At 42.8% G+C, this 14,375-nt stretch overlaps 1 protein-coding gene across 3 annotated transcripts in view; it reads left to right on the top strand.

Moving 5' to 3' along the window:
• Positions 1-9,558, top strand: part of UBE2U (ubiquitin conjugating enzyme E2 U) — a 39,699-nt gene extending 30,141 nt beyond the window's left edge. The window contains exons 10-12 of one of the 3 annotated variants that reach the window (XR_005583281.1): positions 5,199-5,232; positions 6,578-6,688; positions 9,296-9,558. Coding sequence is in view for 2 of the 3 variants with exons in the window: in XM_039483122.1 (XP_039339056.1) it covers positions 9,296-9,336 (41 nt within the window). In the remaining variant the exon portion in view is untranslated. The remainder of the gene's footprint in view (positions 1-5,198; positions 5,233-6,577; positions 6,689-9,295) is intronic. The other 2 variants (XM_039483123.1, XM_039483122.1) reach the window with 2 other exon arrangements.
• Positions 9,559-14,375: the final 4,817 nt, after the last annotated feature.

Raw genomic sequence — 14,375 nt, 5'->3', positions numbered from 1 at the left:
ACAGAACAAAAAAACACACACACAGAAATATACACACCAAACAACCACAGCAGAGAAAAAAATACAGTGCAGAATCTTGGAGCAAATTCTGCTCTCATGTACTTCAGATTTACACTTCTGAGAGTGAGAGCCATTCTCGATTAATAGAAAACTGGACAGGATCCTGACTTCAAGGAAAAGTGTTTTTAGATTCTCCATAAAGTTGCACCATTTTTATGCCTATGTAATTCCAGTGAAATCAATGGGAGTTTGTCTGAATAAGGATCTTGCAAAACTGAGTAAAGACAACATGAATTAGAGAAGGTTCATGAAGACCTTGAAACGATGCAATGAAAACACCCGGTTGGCAGGCTCAGAGACAGACAGCTCAGAAGTTGCAGGACACACATGAGTTTCCACCATTAATAAAGTCTAATAAAGTAATACGTTTTCATAGGACAGACTAGAATGAAAGGTTGGTGCAAAGTAAATAATGACTAAATATTAGCCCTTTCTGAGGTTACATTGCCAGACATGAGTAGTTTATACCATGTTGCTCAGCATTCTTATTTCTGCCAAAGAATAACAAAGAAAACTAATGAATATAGAACAGTAAGATGATGCAGAATGACTTAACCAGCATGTTTCTCCCTTTACTCGGTTTGTCAGGGAGAACACACTAGGATTTTTTAGCTAACGTTGTCAAATACTTGTTGAAGTCATTATTTGCAGTTGCTCTGGGGCTCCTCACACTTCTTCAAGTCCTCATCAGGGCAGTACAGGAAATCAGAAGTAATCCCAGGGGAATTACAATGGGATAAAACTGGTGTGAGAGGGGAACCAGGCCCTCCATCTCTCTCACCTGTCAGATCAGATCTTACAGAGAGAAAGAGCCCCTGTCAGCTCAGAGAAGATTTTAAAGACCTTGTGGCACTCGATGCTGGCAAAAATAAATGGAAGAAATGCAACAACCCTGAGGTATATGTTCAGGGTTTGACTGAGCAACCACTTGCTTAAGTGCTTATATCTCCCCTATTACTGTCATATCTAAGCACCTCACAGTCTTTAATATATTTATCCTCATAACATCCCTGTGAGGTAAGGCAGTACAGTTATCTTCATTTTGTAGATGGGGAACTGAGGCACAGAGTGACTAAGGGTACAATTTTCAAAAGAGCCTAAATAACTTAGGCACCAAAGTCTCATTTTCAAAAGTGACTTTCATTGCCACTATGGCTCTGTCTACTCTAGATAGCTTACAGCGATAAAGCTGTACTGACGTAAGTGCTAGTGTAGACATAGCCTTAGGCTCTGACGGGCTAAGTCATTTTTGAAAATGGGACTTAGGCAATTATTACCCTAAATGTCTTGCCCAAGGTCACACAAGAAGTTTTAGTGGAGAAGGGAATAACATCTCAGTTTCCCAAGTCACAGGCTAGCAACCTAACCAATGGACCACCCTTCCTCTGTTAACCCCACTTCAACAGAGATTTCTAGATTGAGACTTTTAAAACTATATAAGGAAGTTTGCAAGTCTTAGGCCCAGTCTACAGTAAAGTCTCTTGCACCGATATACTTACATCAGTTAAGTTAACAGCAGTGCCAATTTGTCTATTGTAACCAGCCTTCCTGCTCACTTCACACATTGCATTTGGCAACAAAGACTTCAGCTGGAATGAGCTGTTGTATGTTATTTATCATGTAACAATTTACTAAGCATCCATAACCATAGACTCTGAACACATTACATACTCTTCATAAAGCCACTGGATGGCGATTTAAGAACCAAAAGCTGGACATGTCCGGGAAAATACGGATGTCGTTAACCCCTACCTAATGTTCGACAGTCCCGATTTGGGGTCTTTTTTTTATATAGATCTACTACCCCCCACCCCCTGTTCATTTTCTGCTGTCTGGTCACCCTAGGCTGTGCACATGTGTGGTCCCAGCTGTTCCCTGCCCTCATCTCATTGCAGTGTGTGTGCAGGTGCCCTGGGTGGGGTGGGCTGGCTGGCTTTCAGTCAGGGCCGCGGTGCGGGCAAAGGTTGTTGGCAGGCCTGAGAGAGAGAGGTGCGGACTGGCTGGCAGCGGCAGGCGCGTGGTGGCAGGGGGTTCTGGAGACAGGGGGGCGGCGCGGGGCTGGGGGGGGGGGTTGGGGGCTGTGTGGGCAGGCAGGGGGAGCAGGCAGGGGGGTGTGGGTCCAGTACAGCCCCCCCCACCTGCACTGGTCTCTCCTCCTCCTCCTCCCTCCCCAGCCAGGTAGCAGGAGCAGCGGGGGGGGGGGATATATTTAAGCCTGTGCTCCCCTGCCTTCTTTACCTGGCCCTTTAAATAGCCATGGGAGGGGGGGGGAGGGGGCTCAGGGCCGGCTGGGCTATTACAGCTGGAGCCCCAGCCTGCCAGGACCCTGGGGCTACCCCCCACCCCCTGGGGCTCCTGCTTCCCCTGGGGCCCCTGCCCTTAATGGCCCCCCCAGGAGCCCTGGCAGAGCCCAAGGGGAGCAGGGGCAGTAGAAGGGGGGGGGGAGGGCCAGGGGGGCAGCAGCAGCAGAGCCCCAGGGCTTGAGGCTATTTAGCCCCAGAGGCCCCAGTGGGCCTGGGCTGAGGCTCTGGCCCCCTGCAGCTCCTGGGCCCTTGGGAGCCTGACACCCCAGGCAGGGGCCCCGGCAGGGCTTGGCTAGGCGCGGCAGGGCAGGGGCAGGAGTTGGCGGGTGCGGGGCCGGGCCGGCCCTGCATAAAGCCACCCAGTTGCTACCCTTATCAAACACCAAACACCCACAACCACCAGATAGAGAACTGGGCAGCATCTGAGCCTAAAATCAAATATGTGGCCAAAAAGATGATCCCTTCACTTAGAGCTCATGTGTCAGCTTCTTATGTTTGTAGCCCGAAATGCACAAGAAAAGCATGCTCGGGCAAAGCTGGTCTAGAACAAGCTCATTGTTCTTCTGTACAAACTCTTTAATATTCCTGTATCAAGGTGAGTTTTACCTGGATTGGGTTTCCTTTTATGTTCCCACAGACAACTTCTTGGTCTCCTGCAAAACCCTCCTTTATACCCACTTCTGTTAGGAATATTTCCTATTTTCCCTCCCTCTCCATTAATCTTTCCACATATCCCCTTTTCATTATCCATTCCACAACCTATCATTCATGTGTCATCTTGTCTTGAGTTTGTTCTGTTCGTTAGATTGTAAGCACCTCAGGGCAGAGGACATACCTTACTCCATGTTTGTAAAGCACTGTGTACATTTCTGAAGCTATACAAGTAATTTGTCACAATAATTTTCATGATAGTCACATTTTTTGGAATTTGGTGCCTCCATCATGAACCAGAGGGAAAGCCTGAGCTAGAGTCAATCTGCATTTTTGCTGAAATGTTACATGCTGGGATTTGCTTTTCTCCTATTCCTTCACATGTGGACAATGTATATGTTAAAATGTCTGTTATACAATTGTATCACAAAATAATTTTAAATCTGATGTAAAACATAGAATTTTACAATCATGAAACATACTGGAGATACTGACAAAAGTCAAGAGGGGAAAAAACCCTCTAGAAAGGGGCAACCCTGGCCTGATTCTCCTCTCACTTACATAGCAGAAATCAGGAGTCAATGGAGTTACAATAGTGTAAAGCTGATGTGGGGAGCCAGGCCCTTCATCTCTCACCTTTTCAGATCAGGCTTTAGAAAGTGAAATCCTGCCTGCTCTGGGAGAGTAGTAAAGACCTCATGGCACTTTTCTTAAGAGATACAGTTTGTCCCAATGTCCCTGGACAAAAGTTGCCTTTCCCACTGCTAATCAATTTCTGTGCCAATTGGCTCCTGTCCTGCAACCTAGAGGTAGAAGCACTTCAGTGGACTTGTGTGCATCTAGTTTGTGGAGCACTTTAAGATCTGTCAATAGGAAAGGCACTATACACATGTACAAAAAGAACTTCCATATTTAAGTGTGAAGCAGTGGATGGGGGCTAAAAGGCAAAAAAACTGCCTTTCCTGGTAGGACAAAGTGGTCAGTGAGAGAATTTATATATATGGAGATATACACCTATCTCATAGAGCTGAAAGGGACCCTGAAAGGTCATTGAGTCCTGCTCCCTGTCTTCACTAGTAGGACCAAGTACTGATTGTTTTGCCCTAGATCTCTAAGCAGCCCCCTCAAGAACTGAACTCACCACCATGGGTTTAAGCAGGCTAATACTCAAACCACTGAGCTATCCCTCCTCCCCTTTAGAGGGAAGTTGTCCCACAAAGAATGATAGGCAAATTAAGGTTTACAAATGTCACCGGAGAAGTGGTGAAACAAGCCAAGAGAAAACCACAGCTAGCTGAATAGAAAAGCAGAACTATGCTTCAGAGACCTGAGAACAGATCCAACTCTCATAGAAGCGCATGGAAAGATTCCTGTTGACTTCAGTGAGAGCTGAATTGGGTTTTTTGTATAAAGAGATTTTGTTTACTAAAGAGACATAGGGATTAAAATAATTTCTTTTAAAAACACAATTTGTAACATGGACAAGGAAGTTTATCACAGATTATTAAAACGCAGAATTTTTCAAATCTAGTTTACTCTTTTTTTGTGTTATTTTCTGCATTTCTTAGGCTTGGACGATGAAACTAGACTTGTCAGTATCACTTTTTAGTAGTCAGGTTTTGGTTAGCTTCTTATGAACAGCCAGGGGACATTTGTGTGTATGTGTGTGTGTTAAACTCTCCTGAAATGATTAAAAAAAGCAAAAACTTGGAAGCATTTCTGTTAGTCACAGTTTATATAAAAGGTTATTCATACAAAGCCTAAATTCAAGGCCAAAGATGACCTGAGAGCATTCCCTTTGAAGTGCGTTAAAGCATCTAATCTGTGATTAACCTGGAAGGAAAAGAAAAAAAACCACTTCTGAAATCATTAGAGTAAGTTAATGGAACTTGGAAAGGCTAAAGCCCATGATGTTAATCTGGTAGTTGTAAAGCTCTCCCTGGAGCACTTCAAGGTTAACATGCTCCAAAATAATGTTCAAAGTTTACATTTTTTGTTTTCGCGATCTGGCATAGCACTTTAATTAGTCCCCATGATGTAAGCCATACAATTAGACATAATGTAACAATCTGTACTGATGCCAGCAGTATTTTCCTCTCATCCCGTGGTGTTTTAAATAAAGTTTATGATAACTGCAAAAGAGAGACTGTAAACAAGTCACCACAGGACTTTTCTCTTTTGCAGGTTGTGCTGTTAACATAGGGACTCCAGTCTAAAGGTAAACTAGCAAGCCTTCCTTGATCAGTCTCCTCCACCCCCCACCCAGTTTAGAGTGGTATTTGCTACTATGGCCCTGAGTTGTGTCTTTGCGATATGTTTTACTGTCAATATATTTAGGGAAAATGCAGATTATGGGGTGGAAAAGGTTTGTGTCTATACAAGTTTGCAGATTTACATTGCTCATGCTTGTCAAGCCTGCCATGCCTTCAGCTCATTGGATATGGGTTATCTAGATTTAATCAAGCAGGATTTTTACCTGTCAACTGCTAAAACTGCCAGACAGATTTAAGAATCTCAAATCCTGGGGTATTGAAAATCTTCCATTTGAGTCCTCTGCGAGGTAAACGTGCTGTACCCCGGGCTGGTGTTACACTCAACCATCAAGTCAGAGGAGCTGCCAAGCATAGTATGCCTTTTGGAGTCATTGTTTTCAACACAGTGCTAATTCACTGATTTGGAGCATCTTTGGTATGAACAATCCTTGCTGCTTCATTGCCAGATACATCAGTGTAATTACCGTAACACTTAACATACAACTTTTCATCTTCAGACCGCTTTACAAACATTAACACACAGATTTATAGATACCAAGGCCAGAAGGGACCATCGTGATCATCTATTCCAACCTCTTGTATAATACAGGCCATTATTATCCTCATTCCATCCCTGTGGAGCAGGTAAGTATTACCACACCATCTCCTTGCTAATACTGATTATTATTCTGTATGGAGATGAATACAGAGAACTATTCTGAATGTTGTCTTTAGCCTCAGAGTATGTGGTTTCTCCTTTCTGTTCACTGGGACCGTCTGTCTCAAAAAGGCAGTCCTTTGCCACAATCTTGTAATATATGACCAGTATTATAAAGAACACTTAGAATTATCTCGCACTTTTTATCCGTCGATCTGAAAATGCTTCAGAGCTGAGTGAGCTTTTTTTAAGCCCAATTTTACAGATAGGAATACTGAGGCTCAGTGATTTTTCTAAGGCCACACAGCAAAGTAATAGGAGAGTCAAGTGTGCTGTATTCCAGTGCGGTGCCCTATCCACTGAATCACACTTCTTCCTGGCTGTGCTAGTATATTTTATAGGGGAATGTCATATGATCTTCCTTTAAAGGAGCATCCACATACACACATACTGTACGTCCTGATTGCCACAGTTCTGTGCAGCTGCAACAGGCCATCAAGGGCACCCACTCTAAGGCATCTGGCTCCCCTGGCTTCACTTCTCTTGGGTGGAGAGTATTTTCCTCTCATCCCTGAGTGCTTAAAATAAGAGCTGATGATAATTGCAACTGAGAGAATGTAAACATGTAACCACAGGACTCGTCTCTTTTGCAGGTTGTGTTGTAAATATAGGGACTCCAGTCTAAAGGCAAACTAGGAAGCTTCCCTTGGGCAGACCCTGCACCTCAGCTTAGAGTGGCATTTGGGCATCTCTCTCTGACTCAGGTATTTCCAGGCTGCACAGTTTCCTGCCTTCACTGTGTATTTGCCAGCACAGGCAGGTTGCCGAAGGGCATCTGCTTGCTTTCTCTTCCGAGATGGTTAAGGGGTGTAGTTGCTGTAGTTACAAGGTACCACAAAGGTTTCCTAGGAAAGCCTGCTTTATTCTTAAGGTAGCTTCAAAGGGTTGATAACAAAGGAAGTGCATTAGCATCCCCCGTCCTTACTAGACAAGGTACATACAGTGCCACAGTAACACATACACAATTGCATTTTTAATACAGTGTACCCCAAAGGTGTTAACCTTAACTCAATAAACTTTACTGAATTAAGCTAAACCTTAACTTAATTCCATAAGGTTTGTTCAGGATATTGAAAGTCTGTCACATGGCTAATTTTTTGGGGTGATCTTTAAAAGCATGGAGATCGGCATGTGAGGGGTTAAACAAGGCAGGGGCAGTGGAAGAAAAAAAGGGGGGAAACTATGAATTAAAAGTAAAATCCTAGTTTTCAAAATTACGGGTATCTGAATAAGAGTCATAATTTGTCAAGTATTTTGGCCGTGTTATCAAATTAGATGATTGTGATGGTCCCTTCTGGCCTTGGACTCTGCATTCTGGCAATGAAGTTACTAGCTCTTACATTAGCCAAGACTTTTCATGCGTAGGCCATTACACTGTTAGCTCATGGGAATAGTATATTTGCTAACATATTGTTATAAAATCTTAGTAAATTTAACACACGTATTTGAGGCTAGCTTGACATGGGTGTTTATATCATTCTGTGAAACCAAACTAATTTTGATTCATGTACACAATCTAGCACATCTAAAATCAGTTCCTGCAGCTAATAAAATACAAGGCATATCAGACCAGATTCTGCCATCCATACTCATCTTGAGTGGTACCTCATTCCATGACTAGTTCCTTACTCAATCTCAATGGGAGTAAAGGTAGCAGAATCAAGCCCAGCATTCCCCCCCTACTATAGGCCATTTTTCTTACAATTATAATGCCAGAAAGAAATGTTTTTGTTAGTTTTTAAAGCATGTATTGACAATCCATTGCAGAACATCAGTAGGTGGTTTACATTTGCATGAGAAGGATTATTATTGAAATCTGAAAAATGACTTTGTTTCCTTTCCAAAGAAAATACAGGCAAATAAATTCAAGTTAAAATATGCATATTTACCTCCTTTGCATGCCTGACACCAAAAGTCACGGATTACAGTTGTGTTGTAGCAGAAAGGTTCAAATTAGGGAGACGCATTAGCTGCAAAATTCAGACTCAGATTTAGCTATTGAAATGCACTGTTTCCCCTAGTTTGGGGGATGTTTGTATCGGGGAAGGCATAAGGGCCAATCAAAGGCTTGGATCCAGGTTTGGTTTTGGAACTCCTTAAAATTCCAGGGGTATCTAGGCCAAGAGATTTTGACTCGTCCCATTGCTGGTGTATAACTGATCATGAATAATGTATATGCAGTAGATAATTCATGCTCCAGCTAGGACAGCGGTTCTCAAACTGTGTGTTGGGACCCCAAAGTGGGTCACGACCCCATTTTAATGAAGTCGCCAGGGCTGGCATTAGACTTGCTGCGGCCCGGGGCCGAAGCCAGAGCCCCACTGCCCAGGACTGAAGCCTAACCGCGAGCCACACCGCCCCAGGACTTCAGCCCTGGGTGTCAGGGCTCAGGTTATAAGCCCAAAGCTTCGGCTTTGCTCCCCTCTTCCCCTGCCCAGGGCAGTGGAGCTTGGGCTTGGGCTCCCCTGCAAGGGGAAGCAGGGCTCAGGCTTCAGTCCCCTCTCCAGGGGTCGTGTAGTAATTTTCATTGTCAAACGGGGGTCGCAGTGCAATGAAGTTTGAGAACCCCTGAGCTAGAAGTTTGACTTGGCTTCATCAGAAATTTTGTACTGGATACTCAGGCAAGCTTGTAGTGTACAAGTGCCACAGCTAGGCATGCCACAGAAATCAGTGTTGGTTCCCATTACCTGCTTCTAGTCACTGTGGCACCCTGCTAATGTCAGGAGAATAAATGCCTTCCAGGGGGGACTTAAACTCAGTGTGTGCCTTGGCTCTTGAGACTGTTTGTGCCACTATCCGTGGCAGTGCTTGTGTTGCTGTTCAGAAATTGCGGCTGCTGATGTGACCTGTGGAGGAGAAAGCAATATTGTCTCATCTATTCCTTCACATGGATGTATTGTTGGGTTACTCAGCACTGGGTAGGAGACACTGTGGAAATCCCTATGAACTGTAAATTGCGGCTTTTCTTTTTTCATTTGACTCTTGCTTCTTTTTCTTGCCCTGAGCACATTTACTCAATGACTATATTGGGATTCTCATTTTATGGACTGAGAAGTTATTCTGGGTGCCTGGAGAAGACAAACATGAAGTTTAGATCAACAGTGTTTTGTTTAACTGAAATAAACTGTTTAGTCATTTGTAACTGATCAACTGGGATTATTTGGAATGGATTTCAGCTACTCCCTTTGGCCTTGTCTACATTGGGGAAACTTAGAAAACAAATCTGACTATATTAAACGTATCATGTGGCGATCATAGGCTTACATGTTAATAGAGAGAGACTAAATAATATTCCTTTGTTCCTTCCTTAGGGCCAGATTTTGAGAACATATTCATGCTGAGTAGTTGCTGACTCCATGAATACTCCCATTGAAGACAACAGGATTACTGGTGCAGTAAAATGCTATTCAGTATTAGTAAAGGAATCCGAAATCTAGTCCTTTATGTTTTAGAGAAAGCACTATGGGGGAACTTTGAGACTATATAGCTACAGGCATTAGAACTCCTGAGGGCCTTGTCTGTTGAAAATGATCTCAAGCATTGACAGAAAGAAAAAAAAATGTGAATGGAAAACTGGGATTATGCTATTAAATTATATTACAAATGAATCAGTATCAGTTCAGTTTGAATATGTAATTTGGCATTAAAATCACATAACAGGCTTAACCCATCACTCAGACACACTGCAGGCATAATCTTAAAGGAAGTTATTTATATGGAGAAGCCAGGACATTTGTGCTTTTTTTATGGAAAGATAATGGAGAATGGGGAATGATTTATGCCAAATAGAAACAATCCCTCATAATTGCATGAAGTGCTTAATACCTCATTGCCACCTTCATGAGTAGGAAACGGACTCAGTGACAGATTTAGTATTACCTGATCATTAAAAATTATCCATAAATTGAAATCTCAGCAAATCATAGTCTGAAATAAAATGAAATATTTGCCCCTGAGAAATGTCTCCAAAACCCTTATTGACAACTCATTGCCAATCACATCACTTCTTTTCTATACAAGCTACACCTTTAATAGACCAGTCCTTAATCATATTTAACTTCTCCACTCAGAAACTAAGCCTAAATATTCCCCTCTGTTGTACGTGTCTCTTAGCAGGGCAAGAATTGGTAGCACACTACATTCGAATAGCAAACATGGAAAACACACTTTTTTTGTTATAATAGTCTTTGTTACTTTACAGCACATTGCAAAGCAAGAGAGACTATAGTTTAGAACCCTTGGACCCAATTAATTCCTTATGTAATTACATTGATTTCAGTTGGCTTGCATTAGGGATGACTTTCTCCTACTGTTTTGCAAATAATTCTATACAAACCACCAGCTTGGGCTGTCCCCTTCGGTTTGTTTGGATGAAGAATATAAGCAGCAGTGGTATATTTCATTACACACAAAGAGCAACCATATGTGTCAGCAGGAACTTTTTTATATTAAGAAAACAAAAGCAAGGTCTCCAAGAGAGAGCACAGTGTGCCCATCACCTCTGTAACTGGCTGCATCTGAATGCAAAATAATGGAGCCAGGGAGGGGGGACCTCTCACCACTTAACGGCACAATACACTGAAAACAAATCATAACAAATACATGCTACACACAACACAGGTGTCACATGAGAGATATGCCACCAGGCAGAGCTTAGTCACCTCTTATTTTGTAGACATGAATTCACCTGGAAAAACTGAGCTAAATTAGTGGTTCTCAAACTTTCTGAAGCTAAGGACCCTTGTTCTGAATAAAATCACAAACTCTAATTTAGTGGCAGGGCTTGAACTCCTAGCTCTCCTCTCCAGCAGACCTTGACATTAGCCAGCTTCCCCACTGCCTCCTGTCACCAATATAATTTTAAACTACAAATAGTTGCAGGGTATAAACACCAAGGAGGGAGAAGAATTATTAGGGTGCTGTGGAAAGGTTTGTAGCCAGAAATAATGAGCTGAGAAATGAATCACTTAGGCTGAATATTAGTAAAAAATTCCCGATGATGAGATATGAGGCTGTTTAATAGTCACCCAAAGAAATAAGGAAAAAGAACAGGCGTACTTGTGGCACCTTAGAGACTAACAAATTTATTTGAGCATAAGCTTTCGTGGGCTAAAACCCACTTCATCAGATGCATGCAGTGGAAAATACAGTAGGAAGATATATATACATAGAGAACATGAAAAATGGGTGTTACCATACCAACTCTAATGAGACTAATCAATTAAGATGAGCTATTATCAGCAGGAGAAAAAAAAACTTTTGTAGTGATAATCAGGATGGCCCATTTCCAACAGTTGACAAGAAGGTGTGAGTAACAGTAAGGGAAAAAATTAGCATGGGAAAATAGTTTTACTTTGTGTAATGACCCATCCACTCACAGTCTTTATTCAAGCCTAATTTAATTGTGTCCAGTTTGCAAATTAATTCCAATTCAGCAGTTTCTCGTTGGAGTCTGTTTTTGAAGGTTTTTTGTTGGAGTATTGCGACTTTTAGGTCTGTAATCGAGTGACCAGCGAGGTTGAAGTGTTCTCCGACTGTTTTTTTAATGTTACGATTCTTGACGTCTGATTTGTGTCCATTTATTCTTTTGCGTAGAGACTGTTCGGTTTGGCCAATGAACACGGCAGAGGGGCATTGCTGGCACATGATGTCATATATCACATTGGTAGATGTGCAGGTGAATGAGCCTCATAGACTCTAAGGTCAGAAGGAACCATTATGATCATCTAATCTGACCTCCTGCACAACGCAGGCCACAGAATCTCACCCACCCACTCCTGTAACAAACCCCTAACCTATGTCTGAGCTATTGAAGTCCTCAAATCATGGTTTAAAGACCTCAAGGTGCAGAGAATCCTCCAGAAAATGACCCATGTCCCACGCTGCAGAGGAAGGCGAAAAACCTCCAGGCCTCCGCCAATCTGCCCTGGAGGAAAATTCCTTCCCGACCCCAAATATGGCGATCAGTTAAACCCTGAGGATGTGGGCAAGACTCACCAGCCAGCACCCAGAAAGAATTCTCTGTAGTAACTCAGATCCCACCCCATCCCATCACAGACTTTCGGGCATATTTACCTGCTAATAATCAAAGATCAATTAATTGCCAAAATTAGGCTATCCCATTATACCATCCCCTCCATAAACTTATCAAGCTCAGTCTTGAAGCCAGATATGCCCCCCCACTGCTCCATTTGGCAGGCTGTTCCAGAACTTCACTCCTCTAATGGTTAGAACTAATACCATGAGTGTGTCTAAACTGTTCCCTACCTGGACGGCTTTGCTGTGTCTTTGACCAGGGCCTTCCCTAGACCAAATGGTGCCCCAGGCCAGGAGTGTCTTCAGCAACTCCCCCTCCATTTGTTAAACTTTTGAATACCTTACAGCACCCTGAGCCAAGCGCCTCTCCAAGCCTGGCATCCCAGGCAGTCACCTGGCTCTCCTGCCACTAAATCCGGCCCTGTCTTTGACTGAAAACAGATAACACTTCTTGACCTTTTCGTTTCAATCCAATCCGTGTCTTGGTAAATCTGCAGAGGAACTGACCATTTAAAAAACAATAAATCTTCTGCCTCTGGCTTGGACTAAAAAGATAATGGCCTCGAAAATAAACTTTAACATTCTTCCACTTCCAGGCCCTGTCTCTGTAAACAAAACAGCCTGCTGGCCCTTCCCCTTCCCCATACATCCTTCAAACAACGTTCTCATTTAAGGGCCCCACAAAGTATGCAGCAGTGCCCAGGTGAGATGACATTTCCAGCAGAATGTGCTGTTCATAATGACATTATGCAGCAACTGCTAAAAGGACAAATACACCAGTAAGTCTGAGTTATGTAGGTTACGTTTGTTTGATCAAAAGTGGAATAAAAGTTTCATCCAAGAAAAGGCGCAACCAGAGCCCCAGCCTCGTTTATGCCAATACTGCTAAATACTGTGGCTGATTATACAGCAGTTGACTGTAATAAGCAGCTTTTTGGAATGGAAGTCTTATAATCATTTTTCCTCATGGTCATTAAAGACTATGGGAAGCCAGCTAAATGAAACCGATTTAGTCAGAGGGTAAACACCTGCTGTTGCTGTATTCACCACAGGCTAGACCCACATTCCAGTCCTAACATGAAAATATCGGGAGAGAATGGCTCAGTGATTTAAGTTTCAGCTGTAAAACATCTACACTTCCTTGAGCCACGAGTCCTGACTGTTTGTTCTCACAGATGTGTGACGCTTGTGCATTTTTCGTTACGGCACATAGTGAGACACAGTGGTGTGAAATGAAATGGAAACAGAAAATCTGTTTCCTTTCCTGAATCCTATTGAAACGGATTATTATTAAAATTAAGAGAGAGTCAGCATCAGACAAACACACACTACCAATGTTCAGTGGCTAAATGACCCGAGGGACTACACAATACAAGACTGCAATCTGACACACTTCCCTACCACCATCCCATCTTGCTTTAGCCAGACACTGCTCAGCTGAAAAGACTCTGTACAGCAACAGCCTCTCAACTACGCTTGTTCTACTTCTTCTGTGGAAGGAGAAGGTGCAAATGAAGCAGGGACAGAGCTGTTGATAAATTACTATGTTAAACTACTCTCTCGCTCTCTTTTTCCTCCCTTCCACTATCTTCACAAATGGTTGCCCCACCTTTCCTTCAGACTCCTGTGCTTCTCTAATGCTTTCATCATGCTGTTGTTTTTAGGGAAGTGTCTATGGAACAGTGTAGTGCAAACCTTTCAGTGGATGACAGAGTTATCGGAGAGGGTGAAATGAACCCCAGAGAGAGAGGGACAGCAGAGATTCATGGCCTCAAATGGGATTTAACTGGTGCATAGGCCTTGAAATAGCTTTCTGCACAGGAGAGAATTGCATACAGGAGGAATAAAAATCAGGAGCTTTATTGACCACTGGTTAGCACAGAGTGTGTAGCATTGGCTGGCATATTCGGGGATATCCTGAGCAGTTTGTATTGAGTTGATCTAGTAATGTAATGTTAAAACTACCCTTTCACCTTGTGCAGCTCCTGCAGTTATTACAGTAGAACCTAACTAAGCCACATACCACCTAATCTGCTCAAAAAAACCCCTGCTATCTCACCCCAACTCCAAGCAAAGATTTAAATAGCAGAGGCTGCGGTGAGGTATATTACTAAGACTTAATCTCTTTTTATAAAATATACTACAGAGCATTTACTGGAACATAGAGAAGTATTAGCATAAATCATTAAAATTGAATTATATATGTATACAGGGCAGAGTTGCTGATGTATTTCATTTGATCCCAGTCTTCTGCGGGGCTGGGTACTGGATGGCTAGCACAGGGAATGTGGGAGAAGGGAGGATCAGTGTAGTGGTCGATACTCCAGTCCTGCCTTTGTCTATAGCCAGCAGACT

The sequence above is a fragment of the Mauremys reevesii genome, linkage group 8, assembly GCF_016161935.1.
Source record: "Mauremys reevesii isolate NIE-2019 linkage group 8, ASM1616193v1, whole genome shotgun sequence".
NCBI classification, from domain to species: Eukaryota; Metazoa; Chordata; order Testudines; family Geoemydidae; genus Mauremys; species Mauremys reevesii.
This window is presented reverse-complemented; position numbering and strand designations above follow the sequence as displayed.